The sequence below is a fragment of the Lepidochelys olivacea genome (genome assembly GCF_965140295.1).
Source record: "Lepidochelys olivacea isolate rLepOli2 genome assembly, chromosome: 8".
Lineage (NCBI taxonomy): Eukaryota > Metazoa > Chordata > Testudines > Cheloniidae > Lepidochelys > Lepidochelys olivacea.
This window is the reverse complement of record NC_140418.1, coordinates 67,209,625-67,235,687: the sequence shown is the minus strand read 5'-3', so window position 1 is coordinate 67,235,687 and position 26,063 is coordinate 67,209,625. Positions and strand designations below refer to the sequence as shown.

The following is a 26,063-nucleotide window of genomic DNA, read 5'->3' as shown; positions in this document are numbered from 1 at the left end:
TAAGTCAATCTTATGTTTTCTTCAGGCCATGATTTTTGAACACTTGGAGTTGGCAGTACTGACAGTGATAACGATTACTCTTTGTTTTCAGTGAAAAAATTCAGAGAGGGTAAAATCTACCCCGTCCATTGGACCAGGCTTGCCTGAAAATAGGTTTTAATGAATATGAAGTGGTCCATAGGATTTGTGCTGACCCTCAGCTCAGGATGAATTTCATCCCCAATGAATTGAGTTCTCATTTGCACTCTTCACAGAATCAATATCTGTTTGGTATAAACCGAAAAGATTCAATATTTAATATCTAGTGGATTTTTATAAGGTCAGTAATAACTTGAATTTATACATCTTCCATCCCAAAGCACAATATAAACAGATAGGAATTAAAATGCAGCCATCTCTCTTGTGAAGAATAGCAGCACTGGTGACATAGAGAGTTCCATTAATTATGGAATATTTAATTTGCATTGTGCATGGAAGCCTGGAGAGAGCAATAATACAACAATCAGAGATCTCACAAACAGGATTAGGGTGGCTTGGCAGCAGTCAGACTATGTCTACCTAGCAGCACTTTACTTGTATGGGAATATCAATATACTGTACCGGCAAAGTGTTCCTAGTACGGATGCAGCAATACCAGCAGCTGCGCTTTGTACCAGTATAGTAAGGTACAGTTTTGCTGATATTACTGCATCTATACTATGGGCTTCTGCCAACACAGCTGTGTTCATTAGGGAACCACACCTCTTCACAGATATCGCTGTGCCAGCAGAAGTCTGTAGCATAGACCTGGCCTCAGCAGCACATTACCGTATTTGCCAACAAACGAGATCAGCCTTTAATCTTTTGGGGGATTAGACTATGCTGACCTCTAAAATGTAGAGATGGGAGAGTTTGTTCCAGTAAAGTTTGTCTGACTACCTTGAAGTTACCTGTTTTGATTGTCCCTAAGGCAAGCCCTGTCCCTGGAAGGAGGGTGCATTCACTGATTACATCTGCTACATACATCATTAGCAATCATAGTTTTGTGAAGCCTCTTCACCTGCCCAAAGATCAATCTGAAAACAACAAGCAAAGTTCAATCTTTTCCCACCCAATCATCTAATTAATTTCATTGTACAGTTACTGTCTGCTCCGGTTACTGTAAGGTAAATAGCCTTCCTTTATCCGTTCTGGTTCATGAAACATTGTCTCTGCTGATATCCTGGGACCAGTGGATAGTTTTTAACATAAAAATGACAACAGACCCACATGTGTGCTTGCCGACTGTGCTGTAGAAGACCAAAGCCATTTTTCTGTTCTGCTTAATATAAATGTCTGTGCCTTGCTATCCAGTAGCTTTGATTTTCTCTGTTTGATATTCCTGAACTCTAGATGAAGTAGCTTTTGCCAGAAAGGAGATTGTAGCGTGCATGTTCATGGCTCTACTGATAGCTTAATGTGGACAGACTCTGAAGTGACCATATTGTTCAAGTAAATTTCCAGTGATAATGCTGACCTCTTTCTGTAAAATATAACTCCTAACAGATTCCACAGTATTTATAGGCTCCCTGAAAAAAGCCCAAGCAAGGTTGCAGATCTTTGCATTTGTGTCCCTGGGTATGTTTTTAAACTGAGTTTAATTAATAAAAAACTTAGTGGTTTATCCATCCTGCTTAGAAAGTATTGTTATTTTTCCCTCTTTGCTTTATTTGGTCCCTTCTAACCTATGATTCTATGATGCATAGAAATAGTGATCCTGAGCTTGAAAGCAGGAAAACTGTAACAAGGATCTTCTCAAATTACAGCTGCGTGTTTAGAGTCTGTCAATCTAATAAGCAGCGTTCTGTTTTTCAAATAACCCATTTTCTTCTTTTGCATTATATTTGAGTCTCTATGAATTATTGTCGGTTATGATATTCAGCTACATTAATGGGAAAGAGTGAGAGTATTTCTCTGAGTAGGTAGGAGAAAGTTGCCTCTAGGGAGGTCAGAGCAAGTGCTTAAGACCCTTTTCTTGCCTTCAACTTGAGTATGTCAGGGACTGTGGCAGTGACCAAGGTGGAAACTCATTATTTGAGACCCAGCTCATTCAGTGGGTGTGATTGCAAAGCTTCAGATCCCTAAGGTCTTGAGATGGAAAGAAACATAATTGCAACGATAAGGGAAAAAAGGAAAATTAATTACATAAGGGTCTATTCTCCCATCAATATGTGAGTCGAACTCCTGTTAATGTGAGGAAGAGGAACCTTTATGCATAGATGGGACCATATAGACCTCCAGCTGCTGCAATTTAACTCTAAAAAATACAGAGCAGTAATTGTTTTCTGAAACAAATAAGAAATTATTAAGTAGCCAAATATTAATGTACTGATGAAAGCTTCTAGATTAGGTAGACATGATACAGTACAGCTTAAAGTAGCCAATAGCTTGCAATGGTTTATCAAGTTATCCCCAGCCTCCAGATGAAGTAGCTTTTGTGAGGAGGAAGACGATTGTAGTGTGCAAGTTAATGCATCAAAAGGCCCAGAGCAGAATAATTCACTTTCACCTTGTTATAGAGGACAAGTAGTAGTAAAAGTTACACATTATTGGTAAGTTTATGTGGTGTTGTTTTTTTTTAAACTCAACACACAGTTCAAACCTCCAGCCACCTAAGCAGCCTTCCAGCTGGACCTGCTGACTCTCCTACCTAATCAAGTGGTGGATTATTTTATCCTGATAAATTGGAGCCCATGTCTGGTAAAAAGTCTTTCCTGAAGTACTTCACTAGCCTATAGCTAATAGGGTGGTAGGTGTCTGGACCAAAACCCAGAGTGCACTGTGTTTCTAATGATTTGTAGTGAACAGTGTAAACATTTTAAGGGAAGACATTACTAAACAGGAACACAGTTAAGTATGACAAATTTGAGGCCAGGGGAAAAGGAAGCATGAAAGCTGTAGTGGGTATGGTTTCATATTGCACACATAGAGAACGTATTGCTGATTCTAAAGCACTTCTCCTAAAAGTGGCTTTTTTATGAACTGTGCCCTTGAGGAATGTACTTGTGTTAAAAAGAAATTCTCCTTGCTTCGCTGCTACATCTTTGAAGAATCAGAGTTATTGAGCCTTTAGACATTTGCTCATTGTTCTTGTGCTTTTGTGACTAGATTACTGGCCCAACACATGCGTAATTTAATAAATAAAGCAATGAGGAGAAATCTAGTTAAGATAAACAAAGATATTTTTACAAACATTTATTTTCTTTCTTAGACAATAGAAACAATAGAAAGGCAATTCTAATTTGTCAAGCAAAGAATGTCTTTATGTACTGTATGCATTCATATAATACTGCTTGTAAAACTGTTTTGTTCTTCTTTCATAGGGGAATCCCTACATGTGCAATAATGAATGTGATGCAAGTACCAATGAACTGGCACATCCACCTGAACTGATGTTTGATCTTGAAGGAAGACATCCCTCCACATTTTGGCAGTCTACAACGTGGAAAGATTATCCAAAACCTCTCCAGGTTAACATTACCCTCTCCTGGAACAAAACCATTGAACTAACAGATAACATAGTTATCACCTTTGAATCTGGCCGTCCAGACCAAATGATCCTGGAGAAATCACTTGACTATGGGCGAACATGGCAGCCATACCAGTATTATGCCACAGACTGCTTAGACGCTTTCCATATGGATCCAAAATCAGTGAAGGATTTATCACAGCACACAGTCCTAGAAATCATTTGCACAGAAGAATACTCCACTGGGTACATGACAAATAGTAAAATCATCCACTTCGAGATCAAAGATCGATTTGCATTTTTTGCTGGACCTCGGCTTCATAATATGGCTTCCCTGTATGGCCAGCTTGACACAACCAAGAAGCTGAGAGATTTCTTTACCATCACAGACCTGAGGATAAGATTGCTCAGACCAGCAACTGGGGAAATATATGTAGATGAGCAGCACTTGGCACGCTACTTTTATGCAATCTCAGACATAAGGGTATATGGAAGGTAAGAGAATATGAGTCTTTAAGAATGAGTAAATATGTCTGTCCTTAAAGGATGCCCACAAAATGTCCCCCCTCAAAATGTCAGCAATTTCTACTGAAATGTTTTCCCAGAAATGTAGCTCAATAAAAAAACAGTTTCTTAAAGTATTAGATGCTTTTTTGAGTCAGCAGTACTAAGTCATCAAAGTCCTACTGTCACTAAACTTGACAACTCTCTGTACATCTTAAGAGTGGAATACTTTTAACAGCTTCTTACACTAGGTCTGGGATGTCCAAGCTTTTATGTCTGAGGGTGAAATTCATCCCAGCTGAAGGGACACTCCACAGGGCTCTCCAGGCCAGGCTACCTTTACGCCTTTATGGCCTAAAGCCATTGAATTCACTGGGCTTTAATACAAGCCCTTACTGTAAGGTGTAATTGGTCTGAAGGGCCTTGGATGAGACCTCTGCAGTGGGGTGAATTTCACCCTTTCTGCAGGGTATAGTTCTGTTTAAGTGTAAAAAATAAACCAATGGTTTGAATAACACTAGGCTAATTTGGATAGGAACATAGACATTGCTTTAGACCAGGGGGTCATTTTAATGGAGTCGCCAAGGCTCGTGTTAGACTTGCTGGGGTCCAGGGCCCAAGCCCAAGCCCCACTGCCTGGGGCTGAAGCCAAAGCCTGAATCCCACAGCCCAGGGCTAAGGTTATATTCTCCCTGCCCAGGGCAGAAACTCTTGGGCTTCAGCTTTGGCTCCTCCCCAACCTACCTGGGGTAGCAGAGCTTGGGCTTTGGTCATCTTCTCCCCCCCTTCTCCATTCCCCCCCGGGGTCATATAGTAATTTTTGTTGTCAGAAGGGGGTCACGGTGCAATGAAGTTTGAGAACTGCTGCTTTAGACAGGTGGCCATCCTGTGTCTAGCAATGGCTAGTACCAGGTATAAATGTCTCATAATAGACATTTGTGCAAAACATGCCTACGCAGAAAGTGTCTTCCTAATACCAGGAAGCTAGTGATTAGTTTATTACCTGAAGCATGAGGACTGATATCCTCTGAAAACGTTAATCATTGCTACAGGACAGTAGTTGTTGGAGATACCTTTTTTCCCCCATGACTGTCTAAACTTTTTTCTGAATCCCACTAAGTTCTTGACCTTATTATATTTTGTGGTAGCGAGTTTCACAGATTTATTTCCCGTTGTGTAAAAAGAGTATTTCCTTTTAGCAATTTTGTGTGTGTTTAAATATGTTAAATATTTTAAATATGTTAAATATGTTTAAATATGTTAGCTGTCCCTTTGTACTTGTATTATCAGATGAGGTAAATGGGACCTCTTCCATATATTTTATTATTTTACTTACCTCTTTCATGCACCTTGTACCTCTTATCCATATCCTCTTTAAACTAAAGAGTCCCAAACATCTTTTTTAAACAACTTTATTTTCAAATTTTATTGAGGACTGATGCAATATCAATAATATTTGATTGCATACAAACAAAAATCCACTTAACTTACTGGAAGGATAAAGAATAGCATGTACATTCTGTAGTAAGCAAAAGATAATTGACATTAATGCAGTAGACAAGGAGATTATATAGCATGTTATTGATTGTGTGCTTGTTACTGCTGTTTAGTGGATTACTTAAGTGGGTATTTTTAGTCTCTTTTATATGGAAGACATTGCATGTCTCTAAGCATTTTCATACATGCAAGGAAATCAATGTTATATGTTGCAAAAAATTCCTGGCAGAATTAAATGAATACAAATTAGTATTAATTTTTGCTTATATTTTTAATAGTCAGTTAAATATATAAGGCAGAAAATCAGTGCTGTTTACATGGCTCTGGATTTATCAGTGCATTTTCTCAATGAAAATATATTTTTAATGAGCACGAACAATGCAAATCTAAATGAGTTTCATTGCACAGTTCATTTGCTACAGTTACAATTATTTGTGCCCCATGCAAAATACACATACAGGATGATTAATTAAAAATACAAAAACATTGGATCATTGCTTTTGCATTAAGAATTTTAATGTAATACATATATGTAATATTGCTTATAGACTAATATTGTTCATGTAATAAGCTTAGTGGAACATGGGAAGCTTATAATAGTGGTTTGGATAACCACTGTAGTAATCAATTTATCAGAATTACAGCATATAGTTCAGTTCTCCTGTATCCTTTCTTCTGTCATTTCCTCACGCTCAAGTAGACTAGATGTAGAGATGGACCAGAACAAAACCCAGGGTTCAAAAAACACCATACTTCGAGAAGGTGCAGGTCCACATTGGAAAACCCCTGAACTTTGGCAAGCAGTCTGTCTCTAATTAGACTATCAGTGTCACATCGCATAAACAATCTGAAGGAGAAAGAGAGTGTTTTAAGGGAATCACAGACACCTTCCAAAACTGAGCTAAAGGAAACAGTAATCCCATAGCAAATTGTCTATAAAAATTAAGTGTGACTGTACAGAGAACTTATCTGATGGTGATGCTTGTTGGCTAAACTACAATAATCAGACACAGGGGTTATCTGCTATGTAATCCTATCCTAGTAGATTAAATTCATTTGAGTGCCTTTATCATTCTGCTGATGATGAAAAAAACACCTCTTGCTGCGCTATTTTTTCCCCAAAGTATGTTCATAAATAAATTAATAAATAAAAAAATTAGGGCTTGATCCATCCCCATGCACATGTCAGGGTGCTCTCAGTACCCTGTGAACCTTTGGCCACTCCAAGGAAGAACAGACTGTAGTGTAGGGTTGCCAACTTTGCTTGGATGTATTCCTGGAGGTTTCATCATGACATAATCTTTAATTAAAGATTAATCTTTAATTCCTGGAGACTCCAGGACAGTGGTGGGCAACCTGCAGGCCTCATGCACCCCGCAAGACAGTTTGTTTACATTGACCATCCGCAGGCATGGCTGCCCGCAGCTCCCAGTGGCCATGGTTCGCTGTTCCCAGCCAATGGGAGCTGCGGGAAGCAGCGCAGGCTGCAGAGACGTACTGGCTGCTGTTCCCACAGCTCCCATTGGCCGAGAACAGCGAACCACAGCCACAGGAAGCTGCAGTCAGGTGGCCGTGCCTGCAGATGGTCAATGTAAACAAACGGTCTAATGGCCCACCAGCAGATTACCCTGACAGGCCCCAGGTTGCCCACGACTGCTCTAGAAGTATTTTGGAGGGTTGGCAACCCTACTGTAGTATCACTGCCATCCTCCATCAGGGAAAGACAGCTTTAAACATCACCGGTGCTCTGCAGGAGACCACTGACAGAGGCTGCCCTGAAGATTCTGTGACTCAGCAGTACTCCCAGTTGCCTTGTCTCTTACCTGACCACTGGCCTTACTGGGCAACTCGGGACCCCAAGCGTTACTCCACTATGTATCCAATCCAGGTGGATTGTCCACCAATAGTAGCTGAACCCAAGAAGTCAATTGACCTTAAAGTTTAGCCATGATGTTTGATATTCTGGGCTTAGAATTTTTTCTGGATATTGAAGAGCTCGTCTGGACTATTCCATGAAGATAACATGCAAAGAGAGGTTACTGAGTAACTTGACATGCTGTGGATGAGTGATGCTAATAGACTCTTTTTAATGCTGTAGCTTATGCTGTAACATTCATCTCTAGGTTGAGGATGGTTAAAATAACCAGTCATCTTAACAGCATATTTTTAAAGGAAGCTGATTTTCTATGTAAGTTGTTTCCTGTTGAATTTTACGGATCAATGTCTGTGAAAAGTATTTGTCTGAAAGCTGCTGTATTAAATATGCAGCTTTTTAATACCTCACAATATATTCAAGCTAGGAAATGTGCCCATTTAATATATAATTTGTTTTCTCATTCCGTTGCATTTTGTTGTGAAATGAGCTTGATGTTTATTGTATTAGAGATGATAAACCCTTTAGTTTTTCTATTACCACTTGTTTATTCAGCTTTCATTGTGTGTTTGTTAAGATAATGAAAAAAGAGGAAACATGGCTGTTAGCAATTTCAGCAACCCCATTGCATGCACATTATTCAAGAAACCTAATAATCCTCATGAACTAATTCTGACTTATGGATGGTCTGCTTCACTAAATCAGGGTGATTTTCTCTGGTGAATAATGGACGAGTGTAGTGTGCCAGTACCTTAATTAAAGAAAGCCTCTCATAGTCTTGATCTCATTTTAATTTACAGGGTAATACTACAATAATATCACTAATGGAAGGTACATTAAAGGGCATCAAGTAGCATTAACTGTATTAAATTATGGCACTTGTGTTAATTAACTGCTGAAGCAGGATGGTCCTAATGGCTAGAAAGGTCGACTAATGAATAAATAAAGCCTGTCAGGATGGGAAAGTAAGTGATGGTAGACATTTGCTCTGTTCATCTCTTTTTGAGCAGAAAGAATCAAAGGCTGGTCCATGAGACTAAACTCTAATTTTTTTCTTATTACGCTGCTTGAAGAGGAGGATTTTATAGCTCTGAATATCTTTGATTAATTGAAAAGTTATGTCCTGGCTGTCACTTGTGAGTAACAGTAACTTGTGCTTTCTGTAGGAAATGTTCATTAAGAGTCTAATACAAAGTCTTTGAAGCCCAGGGAAAGGCTCCTATTGACTGAAAGGGGCTTTGGATCAGGATCCAGAAGGTTAACCATGTTAATTCTTAAATAGGGTAAAAATAAATAACTGTTCAGTTTTACCGTTATACTCTCAATGGTTTGTATGTTATATGCTGTATGTTGACTGTAGTTCAGGTTAATAATAGTGGAAAATTATTGACCCCATGGTTTGAAAAATGATTGGCAGGTTAAGGTGAAGGACACTGTTGCTCATTGGTGGTTAGTTTTTCAATCTAAGAGCCAATACTTTCCTCTAAAAGCTAAAATATCCAGACTCTATACAATATGTATTTTGCCCTTTGGAATCTATTTTTAAATTCTTCCTCTGCTTGAGGCTTCTGTATTTGAAGCTTGAGGTTATCTGACCCTGTCTCAGCTCCAGTTTCAGCAGTAATAGCAACCTCTACCTTACATGACATAAGTGAAAATTTTCCTCAGTTTTAACAATTTCTCTCCCCTACATTGTCTGTGCTAAATGTAATCCACACAAGATTCTGAATAAATTACACTTGGGGAAAGCATAGTTCATGTTCTATATCGTTTCTTCAGTCAGTATGCCCCAAAATCTGCTATGGTTCTAAAGTGTCCATTTTTTATAAGACCTCATTTTGGAAGTGGATGACAGGGCCTAAACAGCCACTTGAAAAGAGCAGAATCTACTATCCATGGTCTGGGACCTGATGTACAATTTGCAGTGGATGTTCACAAAGAAATGGCTGAGGTTATAATGCTTGTATTTTCTGGTTTATGCATATGTGCCCTATGCTTCAGAATTTGTCCCCAAGTGGATTAAATCCTGCTCTCAGTTAGGTTATTGTAAATCTGGATAACACTGTTTACTTTAATGGCATTACTCTGTATTTTACCCAAAAGCAGACTTTGGGCCCCACAGAACTTTTAAATTTTAGATGTGCTTTAATTAACAGGAAATTTTCTCATTAAGCTTCAATTCAAGCCTCAAACCCTCAAAATAAAGATATGCTAACAACAAGCTTTTAAGTGGACAATTGAATGCCATTCTTTTTTGGAGTACTGTATATATTTACTGTACTTGAGGATTTCTTGATTTACAAAGAGAATACTTGTATGGGCAACTTGTTTTCCTTTGAGGTTTTCACCAGTGATTGGAGTGCATATATCAAATAATTCCTGCAATTAAATTATGAACTTCATTAGAGGACAGGAAAAAACAGCTTATATACTTATGTACTTGTCGGTTTATCCTTAACTCCCAAGTGCCAATAGACAATGATTTTTGTATATCTACTGTAAAATGTATTAGAGAAAAGTAACCTTCCTTTTCTGTAAACACTTAGAGGTTTTTTAAGCAAAACATCATGAATTGAAGTAATGAAATGATTTCAATATTTATTCACCCAGATAAACAATCTTTCCAAAGGTACATCAATATATTGTGTACTACCCTCATGTTCTCAAATAGTTTTTGTTCTCAACTTCCATGCTGGTATTTAAGTACTATTAATCAGACAGGACCCAATGTTCCAATGACTACAAAGGGAATCTATGAAACGGAGGGTACAATTGGGACCTTAACTCCTAGTGCATGATTTAAGTGCAGGTGTATTTAAAACTTCAATCTCCATTAACCACCTTTGATCATCTTCTTTGGCCCGATTTGTGAGAAGTCAAGAGTTTCCATAAAAACTACTGACCTCCCTCAGCTCCCTCTTGAGGGCTCTCAGTGTCCTATAAGATCGATGTTTTTGTGAGGAGTGGAACCAGTCACTTTTGTCGTATAATTCATTTTGTCATTCAACATTAAAGAGACATAGGGGAAAATCCTAATTAAATGAAATAGAAGTATCCCTACTGTGTTACTTTGGAGTCGAATTCATGGTCCAAAACATTCAAAGAGCCTTTGTGAATAACTTCAGGGATTCCAACACAAATCATTTCAGGCAGGAACTTTCTTTTCTTCAAGCTTTTTATTTCAAAGACTTTAGGCAAACATAAACACTTAAATAACCTTACAAATCTATTCGCCCATGTATCTGAAAGGTTCAAGGCACTTAAGTGTTCTTCAAAGTTGAGGTTATAGCTACAGCAGAATAGTTCATTCCTGTGTTAAAAGTTTAAAATCTCTGAACTATTTTACAGGTAGCAACAGCAATGATACCTTCTGTGCTGAAGCAAAGCTTAGTGTTTTTCATACTCAAACTACTGTCTTTTTTCAGCACTTTAAATGTCATGGTAACCAATTCTAAACTTAACACACTGATCCAGAAATAAAGAGACTGATTCTCTGTTCCACTAAGACTCCTTTAGACCATGCTAGTGGCACAGCAGGATCTTAAATGAGACAGGAATGGTCCCTGGAAACACGCCCTGCACTGGTGTAAAGCTGCCAGAACAGCCCTATAACTGCTCTGAGTATGTGTGTTGTCATTATACCATCACCCCTGGAGGGAGGGGCTGTCTGATAATTAGCACTCTAGTTCTCTTCCCAGCTGCTAATCTGTGATCCCAGTCACCACTGATAGTGTACATGCAGTTATTTTTGTGTACTTCATTAGGGAAAGAATTACACATGTGCAGGGGTCGATTTTTCCTGATACTGATCAGTGCAAGAAGTGCATCAGTGGTTGAGCCCAGAATGTTCACTTGTTTTTCATGACACAGATGATTATTATCTCTCTTTGTTTGTTAGTTGTAACAAATGAGGTATCATTCTGCCACTGTGATTCGTGGAAATATTGAAGGGACTTTAAAAAAATCAATCTAATGAAAAAAGTCTAATTTATCTGAGTTCATCTTTAAGTGTACCTACATTATTCAAATAGTTAAAAGAAAAAGTTACTCCAGTTGTTAATATTCTGGAAAAATTAACTTTTCTTCATTTCCTGATGCCACTTTTGTACATCTGTTACTGTGCTGTGGTAAAAGTTGTGCATCATTTCCTACAAATTATATGAAATTAAGGATTGAAATAAGAGAGAATGATCTCAGTTAATCTCCATGTAAATCAGAGTTACTGACTGAAGTTGATGCACTGCCACAAAACGGATCAGAATTACGCAGGAATATTTTTAGTCAAAATGTTATAAATAAATCCAGATGGAACAATCTAATGCTGTTTCTATTTCAAATAAACAAAAACAAAGCTTCTAACCTTCCTATACTTTATGATCCCCAGATAATAGCCCAGATCCTAAGATACTGTAAATTGGCAAGGAGTCCGGTGGCACCTTAAAGACTAACAGATTTATTTGAGCATAAGCTTTCGTGGTAAAAACCTCACTTCTTCATATGCATGGAGTGAAAGTTACAGATGCAGACATAAATATACTGACACATGAAGAGAAGGGAGTTACCTCACAAGTGGAGAACCAGTGTTGACAGGGCCAGTTTGATCAGGGTGGATGTAGTCCACTCCCAACAATAGATGAGGAGGTGTCAATTCCAGGAGAGGCAAAGCTGCTTCTGTAATGAGTGAGGTTTTTACCCACGAAAGCTTATGCTCAAATAAATCTGTTAGTCTTTAAGGTGCTTCCGGACTCCTTGTTGTTTTTGTGGATACAGACTAACATGGCTACCCCCTGATACTTGTAAATTGGCTTCATTCCATTGACTTAAGTGGAGCTGTGCTGACTTACACTAGCTGAGGGTATAATCATATAGGAGCAAATTAGAGTCATGCACTTCAGAAGGCAGTAAAGTTAATCAAAAATGGCCAAATTCTATTTGCCTCACTCACCAAAGTCATCACATCTGTGGCCCATGGTAGCTCTTCCTAGCCTTCACTCCTTCTGACTGCAATCCAGGGATTTATGAGCCCTCTGTTGGACATCTCTCAGTGCTATGAATTTGGGTTAGAGTCTGTTTTTTGCAAGTAGAGACATGCTAGGAGAAAGGGAGAAGAGGGGCTACCCTTCAGCCAGATTTCTTCCCCTGGTATTTTAGCAAGCAAGATTGGTATATTGTAGAAAAATAAAACTCCCAGTGGCATTATTTGGATCTAAAAATATTGGCACACAGAAAATCACATAGGAATTGCATTACAGATGTATTTCATTGACTTATTGCAGACATTTTTGTGACAGTCCTTACCATTGCAACATAAACCTAAAACCAAGAACATTCAAACATGAGGCTGATAATCAAGAGTAGCTGTAGTGGGGCCTACTGTAGATAATGCAACACATATGGTATATAGTTACGATATGTTTGAAATAATAATGGGCAATCTTACAAAGTTTGCTTCTGTATATGACTCTATCCTGACTGATGCTGATTCAGTTGCCCACAGCTGACTGTTCCTTCCCTGCAAACTTCTAGTAAGACCTTGGTTCCCCTCTCAAAGTGTCCACCTCCTCCCGTCCACATCCCTAGACTCATTTCAAACTTCCAAGAGGTATCCTGGGCCATAGTCCCTCTCTGCTACCAAGTAATATTCCCAGCCCCACTCTACTCTCAAGCAGCCTCCCAGCTCATAAACTTGAGCTAGGCTCTGAGATATCAGAGTACTTACAAAGTACAAAGTACTTTGAGATCCTCTGAAGAAAGGTCCTATATAAAAGTGCAAAGAATTGTTATAACCTTCTCTCCCCACCCATCCCCCAAAATACAGGCTTTTAATGGGAACGCTGGTGCAGATGTAATTATAGTAGCACTATCATAGTGACAGAGGGATGTCATGGTTCAGGTTTAATTGCTGTCAGTATTTCTGTTACACTGCACATTAAACCTGTAAACTATCAAAAAATTAAAATTTGGTTACAACAAGGATATGTACATTGAGATATGTGTCTTCACACTCAACTAATTAGTTGCCACTGACTGTTTTTTCTTTGCTCAGTGACATGTGGTACATAAATCATTACAATATGTTAAATGCAAATGGTTGGTAATAGGGTAACCATCTGCTCACTGCTGGAAAGTTTGCAGAATAATATAGTAAGCCTTAATTCTAATAATGATGCAAAACTCATGTCCCCAAAATATCAAATATCTAAAAGCGGTTGCCTGTAGTAATGCCAACATTACTAATACATCTCTAACCCTTTTCATTTTCACAAGCAAACTATGTATTGTAAAAGATAATTTTGTACTTCAGCTTGAACTTGACTTCAAGGCCAGATCCTTTGTTACAGCCATCTGAGCCACCATCTCTCAGAGCCTAATTTTTCCCTCAAGTTGCACTGAGCGCTTCTGAACAGCCACTACATAATACACTCTCCTCAGGACATTGTTTCTTCCACAAATATAATTGAACCCCCTTGCTCCCCTACACCTTCTGCTTGGCCCTTTTCCATGGATTACATTATTTTGTAAGTGACAGATCATCAGTATATTGCTGACTGATAATGTATTGCACTAGACACCATCTAAGTGCACCTTCCATCTAATAATCTACCATACAGTATTAGTATTAAACAGCACCACTGCAAGAGGGGCTTGATTATTTTAAGATAGACATATATTATTGGAGGCTGTCACTTGCCTTCCTAATGAACACCTCTGGGGATACAAGTGACAAAGTAATGCATGGGGAAATTAGTAGTGGGACAAAAGTGAGGGACTCTACCTGCCTAGGCTAATGTTGCACCTTCAAGCTAAAGGAACAGCTCCTTTATTCTTGCCTTTCCAATCATTTCCTGGTCAGGGTCACTATCATGATGCTTAAGTGCATGCTGCCACATTAGTGATCCATTGCATTAATACCTTATCGGAGGAATGGGTCTGTTCAAATGATTAATACTGAACTCAAAATGTGGCCTTGACCATAAAAGAAGCTCAGAAATTAATTCAATTCACATTGACAGAATAAAATCAGAAGGCACATGATTTCACTGAACTCAGATACTAGCGCGACTGTGCCTTTCTTGATCCTGGTTGTTGTTGGTTTCTGTTTGGAAGGCTGTGTGTGTGTTACAGTATTTGAGTTAAGACTGTGCTTCTAGGGAATCACCTGCAGAAGAAGAGGCTGCAGGAGAGCTCATTAGCCCAGCAGATTCTCTGTCCCTGGATGAATTACACAATACAAAGCTTGCTCCTCAGGATCCCTGGGAACCTGGAGCTTTGTGTAGGTGTGAAGTCCTGCAAAGCAATACAAGCTTTTTTAAAATAACTATATTTGTTAATAGGAGAGATTTTTGTACTAAACACATTTTCCTTTGTTGGCTCACGTGAAAAGAAAAGCTGTCTGAAGGCTGCTCACATCTAGCAACTCCATTTTGACTCAAAATGAACACTTGTCGGTTTCAAAATGGGGTGGCTGCACTTTAAAGTTACACAGAAACATTCAGAGACAGAGTTCCTGCAATAAGTAGCACTTCAATACCTTAAAGGCATAATGCCACAGTCAGGAATTTGATAAGCTGGGGTATTGAATTGGATTCCAACAATGGTCATGAGTCTTAGGAAGTTCTCATTTTAAACTGCAAGCAAGGGAAAAAACAGGCTTTCTACCCTTTTAATTGCATTAGTTTTACTGAACTGTGGCACTGCTTCAGTTTCCAGAACACTGTATATATATTTTAATGCAAGTTACCAGGGATAGATCAGCAACAGGAATATTTATTATTTCTGACTCATTTTTGATAATGCTGATTTTATTTATTTCCCCTTCTAACTATCTTGTGCATTAGGAATCTGTGGGCTTTCAGGAGCGTGTTTACTGAAGTTAATACAGGCATATTAATTTGAACCTCCTTGATCTGGTGTGACTGCGTTAGTGCTTTTGCTTAGGCCAATCCAGAGAAGGCAGAGAGAACTGGAAACCAAACAAACAGGAATTGCAGAGAGTTGCAATCCATCAACATGTGTTGAGTCTTTTGTACAGCAGAGTACATTAAAGTCCTTGCCTCTGAAAAGGATTCTTTAGGGAGTCTGCTGGTGCTCACTGTGGTACATGCACCCTGGTAGTGTGGGCAACCAGATGCTTTCCAACTGTTGTTTTTGGGGGTTACGTTTTTAACTTCTATCTGCCGTGGCTTTGTTTCTATAGCGTTGTCGTGCTGTTATGAGCTCTAGATTCTCTCACTGTGTTTATGAAACTGTGGGCCAGTCCATCTCTCTAACTTAGCATCTGTGATGCCTAAACGCCCCCTCCAGACCGTAGCATGACCCAGAAACACCCCTTCTAATTGGAGGAGACTGGAGCTAGACAGCATAAAGCTGGCTATGAGAACTTTAAAACGTCTTGGGATGCCCCTATGCAACTGGAATGGCCAGTTTCCCTGTGAGGACAACTCTTTCCCCTTTGTATCACAGGAAGAGAGCTGCTGGTCTGAGCTGGGACCAGGGCTCTCTTCCTGGAACTATTTGTTAAAATGAATAGGTAGACACGGGACAGTATAAGAAAGTCACTTCCAACATTCTACGAGTGAAAAGTCTTGTCCTGCATATGAACCCACCCCACACTGTGATTGTCAAAGCTGTGTTATTTTTCTCCCCTGTTTTGTATTTGCCTGTTTGCTGTAGTGGTGAATGGTGACTAGAGCAGGGGTTCTCAAACTGGGGGGCGGGATCCCTCAGGGGGTTGCAAGGTTATTATATGGGAGGTCACGAGCTGTCAGTCTCCACCCCAAACCCTGTTTTGCCTCCAGCATTTATAATGGTGTTAAATATATTTAAAAGTGTTTTTAATTTTAAGGGGGGTCACACTCAGAGTCTTGCTATGTGAAAGGGGTCACCAGTAAAAAAGTTTGAGAACCGCTGGACTAGAGGACTATAGTAAAAGAGAAACAGCTGCATGGGATGGAGAAAGGCAAAAAAAAATTACTTTCTATTCTAAAAGTGTTTTGTCTGCATGGAGGCACCTAAGGCTATTTAATAACCCTGTGAGGGGACATGGAGCCATAAAGTGAAAAAATCCTCATCTAACCAATTGGAAGATGTTTGTTATGGCAGTGTACTCCCCTTCCCTGAAAGAGAACACTGCAGATTTTGAAGGTTTGTTTGCACAGGGTTAACTTCACCTCAGTTAGTAAATGAACTGCCTACAGCATTTATACTCAAGTAGGAAAGTCTTTCTCAGAGATTCGTTTTTCAATTAATCCCCCTATGTAAACCACATTGGATGTCCTAGTTCTCTAAATTTATAAACATTTCACGCTCCAGATTTGGTCTCCTAAAACATTTGCCTGGGTGTTTCAGTTCTCCTGCTGTTCTTTCAATTTTTACAGACCTGGGATCCAGTAGTTTTGGAGATGGAATGGGTATTATCCATTGACTTCAGCGGTTACTATTAGAGAATACCTTATACTTAAGCCGCTGTGGACTACATTGTTGTTTTGCTTTATTTTTTGTTTTGTTTTGTTGTTTTTTTGTTGTTGTTATTGCTGCATAAAAATCTCTAGGATTTGTATAGTAGAGATGGTTTTTCTAACTACCCTGAATTACCACTAAAGTGTCCATAGGTTTTCCATTAACTTCTTGACCCCAAAAAGTAGATCAGGTGTTCCAGGCCCTAAACCTAGTTTGGTACCTGGTGCAGTGTGTTTGCTTTCCCCATGTTTGGACTTGGCTGGGAGCTGGCTGAAGCATAATCTGGGTAAAACTGAGGTGCTGCTAGGGGGCTGGGAGAAGATCTGGAACAGCATCTGGAGCCTTGCTGTGGTTACAGATTGTATATTGGTCATGAAGTACTTAGAGATGTTTTTGTTTGTTGTATGCTTGTCTATGCTTGTGCTTTGTTATGGCAATGTTTTGGGGACATCCCTTCCAGATTCCTGACTAGGTCCTTAGAACATCCAAAGAAGAGACTGTTCCCCATCAGTCCATTCCAGGGTGTACACTGACACCAATTCATTATTTTTTCAGTGCTGTGTGAATGAATATGCATGTAGTGTAAACATGATCGCTAGTTAAATCCCAGTGCTTTGCATTAAGGAGCTTTCCAGTAGCCTGGGGCATAACACGTAAAAATATGTATTTTCTTTATATATTTAAAAGAAAATGGATTTCAGAGATACAACAGATATACTTCTAACACATCAAGAGGCCCTAAGAGAAATAGGTGAGGCTTGAAGCTCAGAGACTTGGAGACAGCAGCCAAGGGCACTTGTCGGCCCAAGAAGCCACTTGAGCAGGTGACAGTGTGAAAGTGAGAGGCATGATGACTGTTTTGTCAAGAGTGTTATCACAGTTCTCTACCCAGAGTACATTTGTTTCCACGGGAATCTGTGCATCTGCTTCTTTAAAAGAATACTTCTTTTAAAGCAAACTCTTTATCTTTAGAGACACAGTAGAACCTCAGAGTTACAAACACCAGAATTATGAACTGACCAGTCAACCCCACACCTCATTTGGAACCAGAAGTATGCAATAAGACAGCAGCAGAGACCAAAAAAAAAAAAAAAAGCAAATAGAGTACAGTGTTAAATGTAAACTACTAAAAAACCAAGGGGAAAGCAGCATTTTTCTTCTCCATAGTAAAGTTTCAATTTTTGTAATGTATTAAATCAATTTTCAGTTGCAGACTTTTGAAAGAACAACCATAATGTTTTGTTCAGAGTTACGAACATTTCAGAGTTACAGACAACCTCCATTCCCGAGGTATTCGTAACTCTGAGGTTCTACTGTAGTTGGGCAGGTGAAGACACAGAGACAACCATGTAATAAGGGGTAAAATTGACCTGAGGCTTTGAGGTTATATGGCAAAGATAGAATAAAAGCCATGAGTATGCAGAGAAAGATGAAGAGACACAGTAAGAGTCTTCTGCTAACTGGTTGGCCAAACCATAGCAGCTTGTTCCCCATGTGTGAAGTGATTATGTGGCCACACAAATCATCCCAAACTTTCTTTTGGTCAATTTGCTTCATATAATGATAAATCTTCGTAATCATGAAATCCACTAAAAGCTGTCATTTTCTGCTCTTGAGGTGCTCTACCCCCTTAAGAGGTGTAGAAAGAGCCTTGGGGTTGGGGTTTAGGAAGTCCAGAAAGCATATACCTCACCTATGGAGCTTTCCAGTAGGGAACACTCTGGCTTGCTATAGGTGTGGGTAAATCGGGCCAGTCTGCTATAGATGAAGTCTGTAGTCCTTGGAGAACATGGCTGCCACATGGAGCTCGTAAATCCTGTCAGAGATGCTTGCCTGCTGACTATGGAAAATTTGCTGGAGGCCTCCCCAATCACCCCCCATTTGCTCTCCATTATGAGGCAGATCTGTGACAGTCTTCAGGTCAACACATCCTCTTTTCTTTTCTCTGGCTGCAAAGCTCAGCCAGAGAGTGCCTGCTTTGGGCTGCAGTCTCCTTAAATTTCATCCCTGGCTGAAAGAATTCCATGACATAGGGACACAAGGTGGGTGAGGTAATATCTTTTATTGGACTAACTTCTGTGGGTGAGAGAGACAAGCTTTTGAGCCACACAGAGCTCTTCTTCTTGTCTCTGTGACCAAAAAAACTTGGTCTAATAGAAGTGATTACCGCGCCCACTTTGTCCTTCTAATATCCTCGAACCGACAACTACAACTATGCTACATATGGCATAGGGAAGCATGTATTTCCTCTCTAAATGTGCATGGCCTCAGGGCAGTGAGTTCAGTAACAGTGGGGGTAAAACAGTTACAGGGTTCATTTTACGTTTATACTATGTATAATATTTTGAATGGTTGGAGTTTTCAGCTTTTTTCCCCTTCAGGTTACCTCAAATGTTCTTTGAGAACAGACACGGCCTTTACATTTTTTATTGGAGAGTATGATTGAGGGAAGCCTGAATGACATTTAAAAAGGGAGAAGAGGCTAAAGGATTTTAAAAGCTAAGTTAGACAAGATGGAGATAGAAAGGTTTATTCCTTAAAATAAACATACATACATTGTTTTGTCAGCAGTATTTTACAATTTGTTTTCCCCTATGACTGGAATAAATTATTCATAACAGGCAATCTATTCCTAAAATTTTCAGTTAGCCATAGTTATGCTGCTAGGGCAACATAAAATGAAGGGAGATATTGATTTGAAACTTTTTAAATATAAATGAAGTTGTTTGATTCTTCTAGTAGTGGAATATTAAAGCAACTGGATCAGATTCAACCTCCCAGCATGTCTGTTTTCAGAGACAAGAACATGCTTATAACACCTTAGTGGGCAGTGCAGTTCAGCTCTAGTTGTGACTGCTTCAAAACATTCTTTGATTTTCTCATGACTTATTAAAAATGAAACATGAACATCACTGTAACGAAATAATAAATACCAAATCTGTTTCTGGATATTAAGACCAAAAGGGATCATTATGATCCTCCTGTCTCCCATCAGAACAGAACCCTGAACCTTCAGCTCCAAATTATAGGCCTCTATCACTTGAGCTAAAGGAGTAATAGCAAGAGAATATTATCATCCCCATTTTGCAGAGAGGGCGCTGAGGCACAGAGATACTCGTATGATATTGCACAGGAAGTCTGTGGCAGAAGCAGGAATTCTGTAGCCACAAGACCATCCTTCCTCAAATACAAAGACTACAGACCATCTCTTAGCTATCATGTACAAAGCCAGATTTATCCATAGAGTAATGCCATTAAATTTGATCCATAATAATTTAGGCACCAATCCTGCTAACACTCAATATTTGTAACTTTACTCCACTGACTTCAACAGGATTACTCTGATGAGAAAGATTGCATTTGGGCTTAAGTGTTTGTAGGTTCAAGGCTTCCATACCTTACTGTAGGGAGCAATAAATTATGTCTAAAATTAAGCAATAATACATGTATTTTTGGAAAAAGAAACAAAATGGGCTTTCAGCTATGGGGACAAAACTGGTCATGGAAAAAGAGTGAATGAAAGAAGGATTGGTTCCCCAAATTACAAAAAAGACATAGTGGAACCCTCCCTTCCTATATGCTTTAAAAGTAGACCAAACAAATTACTTGAATGTGCTGTATTTCTGCAGTAGCGGGGCTAGGAAACAAAACAACCTGATAAGTCTTTTCTGTATCTAACGTCTATGATTCTATGATGCTAGGTTTATTTTACTGTACTGTGCATAGTAAAGCCATTTTGGTTTTGTCTAATTCTTAATTTTTCAGTAGCAAATAATTCTTATCACAGTTATTTCAGAAGGAATTATACTGTAAAAAGAAGCTTAAGCGCTTTGGAGTTTACAAATTAAAAACTGAAGGTGGCTAGTTTAGCAGGATAGGCAGTCAGAAATGTTATTTAAATTTCTTTTTATGTTTTTGTTTGTTTATTTGTATATTTGTTTTGATTTAAAAATAAAGAAGGTAAGGCTCAAATATTCAAAAGTGCCTGGATTATCAGAGGAAAGAGCACCGAGAGCTCCCATTAATTTTAAATAGAGTTAAAGGTTCTCAGCATTTCTGAAACCAGGCCCAAGGTAACTCAAGATAGGCACTACAAATGAGAACCCACTTTTGAAATTTATCTAAGTTCTCATGCTGGCAACACCTATATAGGGCTCTGTTGTGCCCTTTTGTTCTTGAGCATCTTCCCATTGACTATTTGAATTGATGCTAATTTGAAGGGTATTTCATCAGTCATCTAAATTGTGTAACATTGATGAGAGGACTGTCCCTTACTGTGTATGTGTACCATGTTTAGCAGAATTTTTATTTATGTATTTACCGTATTTATTTTAAGATTAAAAATGATATCAAGGATGCCAGTCCAAGACTGTGGGCACCTTTTGACACCATTAATAGTAAAATCCCAGCAGCACTAAAGTAATAATTTCAACAGGAACTCAGGTGCCTACAATGACACTCTTCCATCCTTGCAGTATTATGGGAAGCAAATCCTCAGCCCTGTCTGACAACCTAGTCAAACAGGTGTATTTTGTAACTTGCCCAGAAAGTCACCAAATTTGGGCTATTTCAGACTGGGGCCCAGGAGGTGGAGCAAGTCTTGGAGCCCTCAGAGAATGCCCTGTCAGCCACCCCCTCATTTTTGTAATGAGGGGGATCCAGCTCGGATGCCCGTGCTAACTGCAACTGTGGCATTATGGCATGGGGAGAGAAGCAAAGATGTCCCTGATCTCAGGGCCTTTTGGTGCTACTGTAATACAAATAGTGATTACTGGGATAGCAAAACATTGTGGGGAGCAGGAACAGGACATTTACTATTATTATTAATAATTATTACTTGTATTGCAGTAGCAAATGGGAACCCTAGTCATAAACCAGGACCGCATTATGATATGTGCTGTACAAACACAGATGAAACAAATGGTCTCTACCCAAAGAGGCTTACAGTCAAAATACCTTCAGCCTCTCCCTTCATTATGATTGTACCATCATTTCTTGCGTACTGATAGTAGTACAAACATATAACCAGCAGGACTGGAAGAGGGGACTGTGACATTATAAGATAGCTGTTACAGTTAGAACTAATAAGGAGATTATACATTTATTTGAGTACAATTCATATAAAACTAGTTAAATACACAAACGAAAAAAAATCAACAGTCCAAGTCACTTAGGAGGCACGCGTGTCATTAGCTGTCTTGTCTGAATTAAAACGCTCAAAGCCTCCACCACGCCACACTCTGCCCGAGTATTTTGTCAGCATCTAGACCTTTCACGCTGGTATTCATTGAAAATTAGACTGTGATTTTACCATTTGAATTTTCCCAAAAGAAATAAAAAAGTCCATTTTCTTTCTGGGAGAGTTCCAATCCTAGGCTTTTCAGGAACATTGCCTGGATACAGATCATATATGACTATATTTACTGCAGAGTATTAATTGGTGCCAGGACTCAGCCTTGGTACTTGAGTGGTATTTTGTTGCTGGCTGTGTGTATTGTTGGTACACCTGGAGAAGAAGCTGGAAAGCATATGTAGGATGAGGAGAAAAATCAGATATATTCCGTTTTTCTTTTCTCTTTTTTCTGGCTACCTTCCAGGAAAGGAAGGCAGGGACGTTTCTGACCAACTGCTTGCAGCTTTCGTGCTGTCCCCCAACACCAGCTCTGCCTGCATTTTCCTGGCATTTCCCATATTTTTATCCACCTGTTAAGATATGAGGCCTGCTCAGTTTGGCCTGCCAGATATTTTCCTAAGATCCACTGTGAATAAACTGCTCAGCATTTGAATTTTTCTTTCTCTGACAGGATTAGTCAACTTGAGTAAATAGTTCTGTTTTGCATTTTCTTTTCTCAGACCCATGACTCATTATCTCTTTAGAAACAAGTCACTTCCTAGCTGCTGTGTATTTGGTTAAATGGAAGGTAGAAGTCTCCTTGTTAGGGTATAAAGTAAAAATAAGGGTGAAAAGGGAAGAACACAAATGGTAGCATTAGTGCTAGACACCCCAGGGGGGCAGTGACGTGAAGGTGGGACATTCTGTGCCACTCCCGGAAGGGTTTCTTCAGAGCACCAAAGGTGTTGTTTCTCCTTTGGAGGCTGATCGTCAGTCATTGTAGCTAGCAAAGTGCCTCTCTACACACCCTTACTGCAGCAGTTGCTATTAAGGCGCAACCTAATCTTTAATATCAGTCCTTAGGGGGGCTCTTACACAGAAATGCTTTAAAATCTATTGAAAACAGCAACAGACGTACTGCTTCACTAAGCTAGTTTCCCTAGTGTGGGAACACACCACTGATATTCTCCAACACAGCTTTTTCCTTTTGTATCCTTCAGGAAATTATATAAACCAGTATGAAATTAACCTTGCTTGTTTCTGTGGTAGCAGGAATACAGTTCACATGACAATGATTTTCATTTCTGTTCACAAATGTACTGTATTCCCTATTGTGACACAGTAGTTGCTACTGCATGGCTCTTCTCTAAGCAGAAGACAGATAAAGCTATTGCCACTTCAGTCAGATCTGTCCAATAATTATGGTTGACACAGATATATAACAACTCACTTGGGTCTCTCTGCCAGAAAATTAAAATCTAATGTTCACTTTTGGTCCTTCCTTTCCAAAGCAAAAACAGTGACACTTAAGGATTTTATAAAGCTGTGATTTAAGGGTCACAGTTTAATAAATCTCTAATACAACTTAATACAACACCTTTCATAAGAGGATCTCAAGTCACATTTGCAAACAGTTTGGCCAGATTGCAATACATACTTCATTGGTACTGTAGTCCATAACCGTTAGAACACAATGGTATCTGAGATACTACAGTTATGCCTTATGCTTAAAATAGGACCTAAATACATGATAACTATTGGCAAACACTAACTTTTTAATGGTGACCTCCATATTATCCCTATTCTATACATGGGCAAACTGAGGCACAGACAGATTAGGCGATTTGCCTAGATTGCTTTAGTCAGCTATGACAATTGCCACCACCTTTTGCAATCAGAAGTTTCACTGGATTATGGCAAAACAACAACAAACAACCCTAGTATCACAAATGGAGAACCTCATGATAATGGATAGAGAGTAAATCTCAATTCCCATGCAACTTTGACCTTTCTGTAGCATCAAACAGTTGATTTCAGGCTTCTACCGACCTGTTTACATGATATAGCTGTGTAGACAGCACAACATTACGGTTCCAATAGTCATTCCTCTCAAACAGGACCCACAGAACGGTAATGGGTACTCTCCAAGAGTCCTTACTTGTAAAGTTTAACAAGGTTCTTTTCTGTCCCCTTCCTCTTTGATACCTATATGAAACCTCCGAGAACAGTTAGACACCAGAAGCTGTGCTGTTAGCAATATGTTGATGACATCAGCCTTTATATTTCCTTTGCAATAGATGCAGCCATTGCTGTGGATGAGGACCAGTAAATTATACTGAGTTGGATAGGATCAAAGTGGTTCTAGTGAGAAGGAGAAATGTTCTGAGGAACTACAGTAACTCCTCACTTAAAGTTGTCCCGTTAACGTTGTTTCATTGTTACATTGCTGATCAATTAGAGAACATGCTTGTTTAAAGTTGTGCAATGCTCCCCTATAATGTTGCTTGGCAGTTGTCTGCTTTGTCCACTGCTTGCAGAAAGAGCAGTCTGTTGGAGCTAGCTGGTGGGGGATTGGAACCAGGGTGGACCGGCAGCCTCCCCTCAGCTCCCCACTCCCCTAAGTTCCCTGTGCAGCAGCTGCCCAGCAGGCTATCAATTGCAGGGCAGTTCAGCGGTCCCTCCCCCGCACTGCTATGTGCTGCTCCTGCCCTCTGCCTTGGAGCTGCTCCCGGAAGCCTCCTGCTTGCTGTTCGGGCAGGAGCGGGGGAAGAGGGGTGCTAATGTCAGGGTGTAGGGTGTCCCCTCCCCCCGCTCCTGTACCTCATGTCCACAGAGCAGGTGGAGGACACCACAGGTCTCAGGACAGAGGGAGCTTGCCGGCAGCAGCTGCTGTCTCAACTTTCTGATCTACTTAAAAAGGCAGTGTACTTAGAGTGGTGTCAGCGTACTTAAAGGGGCAATGCACATCCCTCTTTCTCGCACAGGGTGTGTGTCTCTGTCCCTCTCTGCCATGCTGTCTCCCCTCCCTTCATTCCTGCTGCCTTGTAGAGTGTGAGGCTATATTAACAACAATGTGTTAACCCTTGAGGACTCAGCCCAGTGCTAGTTCATCATTTAGCAGTAAGGCATTAATGGGAAATATCCCACCCTCTTCCACCCTCTGACTTCACCACCTCAACCAAGCTTCACAATCGTCATTGTTGTGTACGGTATTAAACTGTCTCTTTAAAACTTATACTGTGTATATATATATATGATGTCTTTTGTCTGGCGAAAAAAATTTCCCTGGAATCTAAACCCCGCTATTTACATCAGTTCTTATTGGGAAATTGGATTCGTTTAACATCATTTCGCTTAAAGTAGCATTTTTCAGGACCATAACTACAACGTTAAGTGAGGAGTTACTGTAGCTGAGAAACTGACCTACTGAAGGCATATATATCTATCTACTGCCCTTATACTGAGGGCATATATCCTATGTTTGGTAAATGATATAAAGTCTGATTTGCCCAGTTGATCATTAACCTTGAATGACTAGTTAGCTACAGTGGCAAGAAATGTTTTTATCCATTCGCAGTTTATTAAGAGATTTGCCTCTTCTCAGAAGGAAATATGACCACACAGGTCCACAAATATGGCACCTCCAGACTAGGTTATTGTAATTCCCTGGGATTAAAGTTTGGAGCAACAAGGAGGCTCTAAATACTGCAGAACACAGTAGCCCACCTTCTCCCAGAAGCACATCACTCTTGGATTTCACACTCTTCACTGGCTCCCAGTTCACATCCGAGGTCAGTTCAAGATCTTGGTCCTGACCTTCAGAGCCATCAAAGAATAATCGGAGATCATCTTTCCGTCCATGGCCCACTAAGAAAAATGTTCTCCACTGGGACAATGCAACCACCAAAGCCCAGGATGAAAATGCATGGAGTCTGGAGATACATTCATTACACTCTCTCCTTTGAATTAATTCCATTGAGCCACACTGATTTAGACCAGCTGAGAATCTGGCCCAAAGTGTTCTCAGTTAGTTGTTTGTGGAAAAAGCTGCCAGCAAAGACAGACTGATTTTTAGAGTGTGCTGCTTTTCCATCAGAACTGAAATCTTTAAGGAAAAACAAAAAATAATA

General features: G+C 39.6%; 1 protein-coding gene across 5 annotated transcripts in view; it reads left to right on the top strand.

The window, feature by feature from the left end:
• The window catches only part of NTNG1 (netrin G1), a 210,621-nt gene that overhangs the window by 83,930 nt on the left and 100,628 nt on the right, over positions 1-26,063 (top strand). For all 5 annotated transcript variants that reach the window (XM_084637069.1, XM_084637066.1, XM_084637068.1 and 2 more), the window contains exon 3: positions 3,342-3,982. In XM_084637069.1, coding sequence (XP_084493195.1) covers positions 3,342-3,982 — 641 coding nt within the window. The remainder of the gene's footprint in view (positions 1-3,341; positions 3,983-26,063) is intronic.